The sequence below is a fragment of the Portunus trituberculatus genome, chromosome 11 (genome assembly GCF_017591435.1).
Source record: "Portunus trituberculatus isolate SZX2019 chromosome 11, ASM1759143v1, whole genome shotgun sequence".
Lineage (NCBI taxonomy): Eukaryota > Metazoa > Arthropoda > Malacostraca > Decapoda > Portunidae > Portunus > Portunus trituberculatus.
In genome coordinates, this window is record NC_059265.1 from 2536655 (window position 1) to 2547684 (window position 11030).

At 40.0% G+C, this 11030-nt stretch overlaps 2 protein-coding genes across 3 annotated transcripts in view; both read left to right on the top strand.

Annotated features, from left to right (window-relative positions):
• The window catches only part of LOC123502508, a 3302-nt gene extending 1039 nt beyond the window's left edge, over positions 1–2263 (top strand). The window contains exons 2-3 of the mRNA XM_045251631.1: positions 780–1017; positions 2097–2263. Of these exons, the coding sequence (XP_045107566.1) occupies positions 780–1017; positions 2097–2246 (388 nt within the window). The 3' untranslated portion in view covers positions 2247–2263. The remainder of the gene's footprint in view (positions 1–779; positions 1018–2096) is intronic.
• The window catches only part of LOC123502275, a 487861-nt gene that overhangs the window by 363692 nt on the left and 113139 nt on the right, over positions 1–11030 (top strand). The gene's annotated exons all lie outside the window — the stretch shown is intronic.

The following is an 11030-nucleotide window of genomic DNA, read 5'->3' on the forward strand; positions in this document are numbered from 1 at the left end:
GTTTGTGAAGCTGTATAAAATCACCCAGTAGTAAACATATAGCATGGATATCGTAATGTGTCACGGTACTGAAAGGGTTAGCTATCCATTCACTCGTGTGAGCCACCACTAGTTTGCCTCCTAATTCCTTCTCCACCTCCCTCCGTCTCAGTCATTCATCTAACTTATTGCATTTCCATCATTACAACTCAATTCAACTCAAGCTTCCTTAGAAAAGTGATCCGTTCATGATACGTTTTTACTCTTCATTTTTTTAATATTGATTAGTTGATTTGCAGGCATGGTTCACTTGGAGAGAGAGAGAGAGAGAGAGAGAGAGAGAGAGAGAGAGAGAGAGAGAGAATTATTATTACCTATTATAATCAATTTCCCGTTAATGATACGTTTTTCTTTTATCTTTATTCGTTGATTTACAGGTAGGGTTTACTTAGAGAGAGAGAGAGAGAGAGAGAGAGAGAGAGAGAGAGAGAGAGAGAGAGAATTATTATCTATCATAATCATTTACAACGAAGGAAGCTTCAAAATGTTACAACAAAATTTAAAAAAAAATCCTGTATTATTCTAAATACTACACGGAAGATAAGAATGATTGATAAAACAAACATATGCAATTGAGTTTGTGTAATAACGGTTGGTTTGGAAGGCGTTAAAGAGCGTGGCTAGTTTATATCCAGGTGGTGGACCAGTGGTTCGGTTCACCGGCAGCGTTTCATAATGTTCGTTTGGCCTCAAATTGCTCTTTCCTTATCGGCAGTTTTTTTTTTTTTTTTTTGGGGGAGGGTAGACGAGAACGAAGCAAGATCAGTAGCTCAGGATGGCAGTGAGAGCAGTAGTACTTCAGACACCACGCCTGCTACATCTTTCAGTCTCCACGCCACCACCGACCCCTCGAGTCTACGCAGCCCAGTGGCCGTGTGTGTCTTGGCGTTGGGCGTGACGTGCAGCAACGGTGGTAATAGCAACGGGAAGCTTGATGCACAGCACAGCACAGCACAGCACAGCGGAGAGATTGGTGGTGTATGTAAATAAATAGTGTGCGTTGACTTGCTGTGATGATAGGAAGGAAGTTGTTAGTCAGTCAATAGAGGGTTGTTAGGAATTTTGACTGATAAAAGGATAACAGGATATGTGTAGGATGTGCACTGTGTCTAATGGAAGGTTAACTATACGGTGTCTGTCTGCTTGTATGTAACTAAGATGTATCGGGAACCATCGCTACGTATACTGTGTCTAATGGAAGGTTAACTATACGGTGTCTGCGTGTCTATGTAGGATGTATCCGGAACCATCGCTACGTATGAGTGTTAAATTTACTTGGTCATTCATTTACTAGTGCGGTTAGAGTAACGGGTTCAGAATAGATTTGGGTAATGACCGTGGCAAGTGAAGTGTTTTCGTGGTCATTGTAGTTGTGTAGGAAGGAAGAATTAGTTATCCTCTTCAGTACTGTGACGCATTTTCACCTTGAGACGTGTGTACGATTAGATAATTCTATTGTTACAAAGCGTGTATAGATGTCACAAGGTTAATGGCCTGTGTCTTCACTATTTTAATTCCTCGCGTAAGTTTCTGAAGTTGTATAAGATAAAGTACTAACGGAAGGAATATGAAAAAGCGTCTTGGTGCTGAAGAGATTAAACGTGTCGCGTTACTATAGAACTCCTTAAGTAAGTTGTATTTGAGGCTAAAATATTTCGGGTAAAAGTCGTTGTGGTTCCCTTGTTATACAATGGCTACCTCTGCGAAAAGAATGAGTGGACAGGATTTCTTAACGTAACGGGACTGGTGTTTCAAGGTACGTGCATTAAAAACGAGATGTGGTAGTATAACGGTAAGTTTGGGGATATATTCTTGAAATTAGTTCTTAAAGTGGTAAGCGGGCGTAGATGTTTAAGAGGTTCAAGAGTGATGTAGGTAATTGGTAAACTCAGATACTAATGTTCATGTTCGATTTGTGGTGGTGGTGGTGGTAGTATCAAGAATACGTAGAATGAAGAGTGAAAGGCTGATTGAGGCAGTGGCAATGTTGCCTGTTAGCTGTAGGGATAATTAGTGAACAAGTTCATTTTTTTTTTGTTCATTTTTGTCCATTACAGGAGTTGACGATCCAAAGGCCTGACTCCACAGCGGTAATGAGCCTTGTGTACCTTGCACTGTCTTCACTGACAACGCCCACTACTAACCCCTCTGCCTCCGCCACCGTTTCAAGATCAGGGAAGGACTCTGCCTTGCATCGCGCACTGTGATGGTCGCCGCCCCGCCCCGCCCCGCGCCGCCGCCGCTGCTGCTGCTGCTGCTGCCGCTAAGGGAGAATAGTTTGTTGAGTGGATGACGGCGCGTTCACTGACCCTCTCCCCATCACCCTACCAACTCCGGCCACCCACCCCCCTGCCACCAGACACCTGCTACACCACCACTACCGCCGGCTCCGTCCAGTGAAAGATTCATCGCAGACCTGCCATTCAACGCCTGCCGCCGCCGCCACCACCACCACCACCTCCTTATGGTGGTGTCACTGTACCTGGAGCTGTTGTCATGATTGAATAATAAATTGTGAAGAAATCTTTATTGTTTTGGAGAATTTCCTTTCCTGGGAATATTTGTGGCTGACTAGTCAGTAGTCGCCTCAGGCTGGCTTAGGTCACTGTCTGACACACCAATATTGCCTCCATCAACCTCCCACACTCACTCTAAACAATAACAGGCCAGAAATAAAAACACGCTAACTAATTTCATGCTTTTTTTATCATAGCAATACAAGAAAATGGAGAGAGATGAGCTAATGTGAAAATATTAAAATGTGGGGGTGAAAAAAAATGAGTAAATTAAGAAAAGACATTATCCTTGAAAAGTTATGGAAAAGTCCAAAAATATTGCATACCTGGCCAAAAAACGGCAAAAATGGTCAAAGCTGAAAAAAAAAAACCAAAGCAGATCCTAAATACTGCACTACTGGCCAAAACCAGCAGAAAATGGTTAAAAACTAGCCAAAACCCCAAACTGACCCTAAATACTGCACTACTGGCCAAAAACCCATAAGAAATGCAGGAAATTCCCAAATGGACCCCAAAACACCCCAAATGGCCCTAAAATGCAGAAAATCTAATGGAAGGTTAACTATACGGTGTCTGCGTGTCTATGTAGGATGTATCCGGAACCATCGCTACGTATGAGTGTTAAATTTACTTGTGGTCATTCATTTACTAGTGCGGTTAGAGTAACGGGTTCAGAATAGATTTGGGTAATGACGGTGGCAAGTGAAGTGTTTTCGTGGTCATTGTAGTTGTGTAGGAAGGAAGAATTAGTTATCCTCTTCAGTACTGTGACGCATTTTCACCTTGAGACGTGTGTACAATTAGATGATTCTATTGTTACAAAGCGTGTATAGATGTCACAAGGTTAATGGCCTGTGTCTTCACTATTTTAATTCCTCGCGTAAATTTCTGAAGTTGTATAAGATCAAGTACTGACGGAAGGAACATGAAAAAGCGTCTTGGTGCTGAAGAGATTAAACGTGTCGCGTTACTATAGAACTCAAGTAAGTTGTATTTGAGGCTAAAATATTTCGGATGAGTCGTTTTGGTTCCCTAGTTATACAATGGCTACCTCGGCGAAAAGAATGAGTGGACAGGATTTCTTAACGTAACGGGGCTGGTGTTTCAAGGTACGTGATTTAGAAGCGAGATGTGGTAGTATAACGATAAGTTTGGGTATATATTCTTGAAATTAGTTCTTAAAGTGGTAAGCGGGCGTAGATGTTTAAGAGGTTCACGAGTGATGTAGGTAATTGGTAAACTCGGATACTAATGTTCATGTTCGATTTGTGGTGGTGGTGGTGGGGTGGGTGGTGGTAGTATCAAGAATACGTAGAATGAAGAGTGAAAGGCTGATTGAGGCAGTGAAGGAGTGTTTAGGGCAATGTTGCGTGTTAGCTGTAGGGATAATTAGTGAACAAGTTCATTTTTTTTTTTTTCATTTTTGTCCATTACAGGAGTTGACGATCCAAAGGCCTGACTCCACAGCGGTAATGAGCCTTGTGTACCTTGCACTGTCTTCACTGACAACGCCCACTACTAACCCTTCTGCCTCCGCCACCGTTTCAAGATCAGGGAAGGACTCTGCCTTGCATCGCGCACTGTGATGGTCGCCGCCCCCGCCCCCGAACCCGCCGCTGCTGCTGCTGCTGCTGCTGCCGCCGCCGCTAAGGGAGAATAGTTTGTTGAGTGGATGACGGCGCGTTCACTGACCCTCTCCCCATTACCCTACCAACTCCGGCCACCCACCCCCCTGCCACCTGACACCTGCTACACCACCACTACCGCCGGCTCCGTCCAGTGAAAGATTCATCGCAGACCTGCCATTCAACGCCTGCCGCCGCCGCCGCCGCCACCACCACCACCACCACCACCACCACCTCCTTAATGGTGGTGTCACTGTACCTGGAGCTGTTGTCATGATTGAATAATAAATTGTGAAGAAATCTTTATTGTTTTGGAGAATTTCCTTTCTTGGGAATATTTGTGGCTGACTAGTCAGTAGTCGCCTCAGGCTGGCTTAGGTCACTGTCTGACACACCAATATTGCCTATCAACCTCCCACACTCACTCTAAACAATAACAGGCCAGAAATAAAAAACACGCTAACTAATTTCATGCTTTTTTTTATCATAATACAAGAAAATGGAGAGATGAGCTAATGTGAAAGAAAATATTAAAATGTGGGGGTGAAAAAAAAAGAGTAAATTAAGAAGACATTCCTTGAAGTTATGGAAAAGTCCAAAAAAATATTGCATACCTGGCCAAAAAACGGCAAAAATGGTCAAAGCAAAAAAACCAAAGCAGATCCCTAAATACTGGCACTACTGGCCAAAACCAGCAGAAAATGGTTAAAAACTAGCCAAAACCCCAAACTGACCCTAAATACCTGCACTACTACAAAACCCATAAGAAATGCAGGAAATTCCCAAAATGGACCCCAAAACTCCATGGCAGGAAATGCCCAAAATGGACCCTAAAACACAAATGGCCCCAAAAATGGCCCTAAAATGCAGAAAATGGACCTAAAAACCCCCACAAATGGCCCTAAAAATGTACTTAAGTCAAAAATACTCGAAAGAGTCTCCGGAGATTAGGCAGATCCATATTGGAGTTAAAATTAAATGCAAGAGTCTCCCTAGACTTTTATTTAACAATTCTTTACATTATTACATTGCCAGGAAGTCTACAAATAAATAAAAAAAAATTATATATACAAAGAATACAGTGAAAAGTCTACACAAATTTTCAACTTAGTAAAAAACAGTGAAAAATCTATTTCAACTTACAAAGAATACAGTGATTATAAAATCTAAACTGAATTTTCTATACAGAGTATAAAACAGTGAGCAAAATCAACTACAAAATCTATACAAATTTTCAACTTAATAGTATAAACATTTACAACTTAGCAAAAAATCTGCACAAATTTACAAATTTCAAAATTTTAAAACACTTTTCAACTTCACAAAATATTCTTTAACAATTCTTTCAAGTTAACAAATATTCAAAGATGAAAATGTTTGGTTTTGAAGTGAAACAATCTTACAAACCAACTCTTTCAATAGAGAGAGAGAGAGAGAGAGAGAGAGAGAGAGAGAGAGAGAGAGAGAGAGAGAGAGAGAGAGAGAGAGAGAGAGAGAGAAAGCAATCAAAATAAACAATCAAATAGTAATAATATACCTGAAAACAATACATTTTAAAAACAACACACACACATTAATCTTGTGCCCTCCATACACCCTTGCTAATGTCAATAAAATGGTCTCATGGTACAAAAATCTCAAGGTAAAAATGTGTCCTAATGCTGAAGGGGTTAAAATAGTGAAGACTGTGGCCATTAATCTTCTGACCACCATAGACCCTTGCTATTGTCAATAAAATGGTCTAATAGTACACAAATCTCAATGTAAAATGTGTCTCAGTACTGAATTCATAGAAGCAATCTGCAGACTAAGATACACTCTTGATATACCCCTGACACCCTGACACACCCTCACCTCACACACACCTCCTAAAAACTTAACATACCCCTTCAAAAACCACAAAAAAGTGATTAACCAGCACAAACACACCCACACAGCACACTCTAAGGGTAAGTTCACACTACAAGCAGAGTGGGCAGAGTGGTTGCTAGCAGCAATAATTTTGACATTGTTTTGGACGTACAGACGCAAAATAATTATTGTGGCACATTTTTGTGGGTGGGAAGCCAGCCCTCCACGACTCCACCCACGGCCAAGGTGTCCACCAGTGTGAGCCTTTATTGCTGACAACAAAATGACAATCAATGACCAGACTGTGCATAGTTCTGGTACAATTTGACTCTTTATATTAGTAGTCTGCTGAGAAAAGCTGATTTTGTGATATTCTGGTCCTAGACATGAAACAAAACACACATTTTTTTTTTTTTCTACAGCTGTTCCTTCCCTTGAGGAAAAATGAAAGGAAGAGGAAAGAAAGAAAGAGAGAGAGAAAAGAGAGGAGAATGAAGTGATATTCTCGTCCTATACATGAAAGGAAAACACTTTTCTTTTTCCACACCTGTTCCATCCGTTGAGGAAAATGAAAGGAAACTGACGAAAAAAAAAAAAAAAAAAAAAAAAAAAAAAAGAGAAAAGAAGAGAGGAAAAGGAAGTGATATTCTGATCCTATATATGAAAGGAAAACACAAACCCTTTTCCTTTTTCCTACAGCTGTTCCATCTCTTGAGGAAAAATGAAAGGAAGAAGAGAAAATATAAAAGAACGAAGGAAGAGAGAGAAAAAGAGAGAAGGAAGTGATATTCTGGTCCTATACATGAAAGGAAAACACACTTTTTTCTTATTTTCCTACAGCTGTTCCATCCCTTGAGGAAAAATGAAAGGAAGAAGAGGAAACATAAAAGAAAGAAGGAAGAGAGAGAAAGAGAGAAAAAAACACACTGTACAGATCAGTGAGCCCCACACACACACACACACACACACACACAATGACTTTACCAACAGAATTTCACGTTCCTTTATATATCGTCAAATTTTTTGTTGTCCTTCCAGGTAAACACTGTGGAATTTGACACTATTTATTTATTTATTATTATTATTTCTTTTTATCATATTGTTGCCTGCCCGACCTGCTCTGTGGCTAAGAGGACACCCAGAATTCTTGTGTAGGTCACCCTGCTCTGCTTATTGTGTGAACACCTAACCGGACCGCTCTGCTTGTAGTGTGAGCATACCCTTACACACACACACACACACACACACACACACACACAGGAAGAGAGGAGAAGATATATTGAATTGTTGGAAGAGGCAAGAAGAAAAAATAATGAACTGTCTGAAGAGGAAAAGGAAAAGTTTTTTTGGAGAGTTATAGAAGAGAGAGTCAAAAAATGGTATGTGGAAAGAAGGAATACAGAGGAACCCCTAGAGGGACCAGTAGGTGGACCGTAATGTATACTAATATAGATGGAATACTGTCAAGTAGATTAGAATTGCAAGCCTGATATAGTGTGTTTGACGGAGACAAAATTACATGAAAAAACAAAGGTAAATTTGGATAATAAATACAATATATGGAGAAAGGATAGAGAGGGTAAAGGTGGAGGAGGAGTTATGATTATGACGAAGAAGGAGATAAATGTGGATAAGGTTTGGTATGGGAAGAACAATGCAGAAGTGATAAGCATAAGGTTAAAAGTGATGGAAAAGAATTAATAATCATGGTGACCTATGTACCTCCTAAAACAAATTCTTGGACATTAAGGGAATACGACAATATGATCAAGGATACTTTACAGAGTTTGCAAAGTGGAAACTGGAAAAAGAAAGGTGATACTAGTAGGAGATTTTAATTGTAAAGAAGTGGATTGGGAAAATCTAGTAAGTGGTGTTGGAGAGGAAGCATGGGGAGAGAGATTCCTTAATCTAATGATGGAAAATATGATGGAACAGAGGGTGAAAGAAAATACTCGATATAGAGGAGATGATGAACCCGCTAGACTGGATTTGGTGTTAACACGAGAAGTGTACCTATGTGGGGATATACAATATAAATGTCCATTGGGGAAGAGTGATCATGTGGTTATGGAGATGCAGATGGCAATAACACAGCGAAGGAGAGATGAGACATACAGGAGTGGTAGATTGAATTATAGTAAGATGAACACACAAAATTTGAACAATTATTTTAGAACATTAGATTGGGAGGAGATGTTACAAATCAGAGAAGTGCAAAAAAAATATGAGATTTTTATGAAATATTATAAAGAAGGAGTTATGAAATTTGTATCACAGTATAAACCGAGAGAGGAAGGAAGAAAGGATTGGTTTAATGCAACTTGTGTTAAGGCTAAAGAAATGAGAGATGTGGCTTGGAAAAGATAGAAAAAGAACAGGAATATACTAAATAAGGAGAATTATAGAGTGGCGAGAAATGAGTATGTGAGGGTAAGGAGGGAGGAAGAAAGAAAATTTGAAAAGATATTGTAGACAAGAGTAAGGAACATCCAAAATTGTTTTACAGGTTCATAAATGGTAAACTTAAAAAGAGAGAGTCCATTGAAAGATTAAAAGGAGAGCAAGGGATAGTAGATGACCCTAGGAATATCGCGGAATTGCTAAATAATAGGTTTCAACAAGTATTTACTAAAGAAACAATGTTTGTAAAGCCTCAAAATGTAGAAGGAAATGTGCACATGGATGACATTAAGATACCTAAAAAGGAGTTATATAAAATGTTGGAGGAACTTAAAGATGATAAAGCGATGGGACCAGACGAAGTTTCAGGAAAATTATTGAAGGAATGTAGAGAAGAATTGATTGATCCATTATATGATATTATAAGGTGCTCATTAGAAACCGGGGAAGTACCGGTGGAGTGGAAAAGAGCTGAAGTGGTGCCCATTTATAAGGGAGGCAGTAAGGAAGAGCCTCTTAACTATAGACCTGTGTCACTAACAATTGTGGTCGGTAAGATTTGTGAGAGGGTGATAAAGAAATATTGGATACGGTTCTTGGAGGATCATAAGTTATTATCGGATCATCAATTTGGCTTTAGGAAAGGGAGGTCATGTGTAACAAATCTACTGAGCTTTTATTTTGAGAGTGGTTGACAAAATACAAGAGAGAGAGGGATGGATGGACTGTGTATATTTGGATTTGAAAAAGCTTTTGACAAGGTACCTCACATGAGACTGCTATGGAAATTAAAGATTTATGGAGGACTGAAGGGAAAATTGTTAAAATGGATGGAAAACTATTTGAGATGGAGGAGATGAGAACGGTAATAAGGGATGCAAAGTCGGACTGGTTGGTGGTGGAGAGTGGAGTCCCACAAGGTTCAGTGCTGGCACCTATACTTTTCCTTGTCTATATTAATGATATGCCAGAGGAGTAAACAGTTATATTAATTTGTTTGCGGATGATGCGAAATTGTGTAGGTGTGTGAAGAGTGAAAAAGATTGTGAAATTTAACAGGCAGATCTAGATAGGATTTGGGAGTGGAGCAAGAGGTGGGAGATGGAATTTAATCTGAGCAAAAGTCATGTAATGGAGATGGGGAAGAGTGGAAGACGGCCAAGAGGGTCATATAAGATGGGTGAAGGAGTAGTGTTGAAAAAGGTGGAAAAGGAAAAGGATTTGAGAGTGATAATACAAGACCATGGGCAGTTTGAGGCTCATATTGACAAGATGTTTGGAGAAATATATAATTTGATTATAAATATTGGATTAGCCTTCCATTATATGGATAAAGATATGATGAAGAAATTAATTAGTACGGTAATTAGACCAAGATTGGAATATGCTGGGGTGGTTTGGTCCCCTTATAAAAAGAAGCATATAAGGAAGTTGGAGAGATTGCAGAGAATGGCAACAAAAATGGTTCCGGAATTGGCAGAAATGACCTGAGGAAAGATTAAAAGAAATGAATTTGCTTACCTTGGAACAAAGAAGAGAAAGAGGAGATTTAATACAGGTTTATAAACTGTTGAGCAGTTTGGATGAAGTGGATAATGAGCAAATGATGTTGAGAGAGGAAAATTTAAATAGAACTACGAGATCGCATAGTATAAAGATAGCCAAGGGAATATGCTTGAAAGATGTGAAGAAATATAGTTTCCCACAGAGATGTGTGGAGGTGTGGAATGGTCTGAGTGAGGAGGTGGTGTCAGCGAGGGTGTGCATAGTTTTAAAGGAAAGTTGGATGTGTGTAGACTGTAGATATGGAGATGGGGCCACACAGTATAAAGCCCAGGCCCTGTAAAATTACACACACACACACACACACACACACACACACACACACACACACACACTTAACCAATCTTGCCCACACACACACACACACACGGCCCGGTAGCTCAGTGGTTAGAGCGCTGGCTTCACAAGCCAGATGACCGGGGTTCGATTCCCCGGCCGGGTGGAGATACTTGGGTGTGTCTCCTTTCACGTGTAGCCCTGTTCACCTAGCAGTGAGTAGGTACGGGATGTAAATCGAGGAGTTGTGACCTTGTTACACACACACACACACACACACATACACACATTTCACCAGATCCTAATGCACACTGCCACACAGCCTCACCTCACTTCAAAACACAAAAATCTTCACATAAACAAATTCACAGTATAAAACACAAACTTATTTCAAAACCCAACCCTAAAAAAACTTTCCAAACACACACACACACACACACACATTTCCAGCACCTTGCCACAGAAATTCAGTATTTTTATGAGACCTTCCAAGACAGTGGTTCCCAAACTGGGGGTGAATTATCCCTTGGGAGCAGCTTAACAATTTTTGGGTGAGAAATAAAGCTGACAGAAAAAATAAATAAATAAATAAGAATTCTGAAAAATGAAGAAAACCTTGCAGTGCCTCCCATTACAATTACTGTTACCTTAGTCTTAGTGGGCAAAGTTGTAACATAAATAATCATTCTGTGTAAGGGGTAATGGTTGGTTAGTATGACATGTTAACCCCTTCAGTACTGGGACACATTTTACCTTG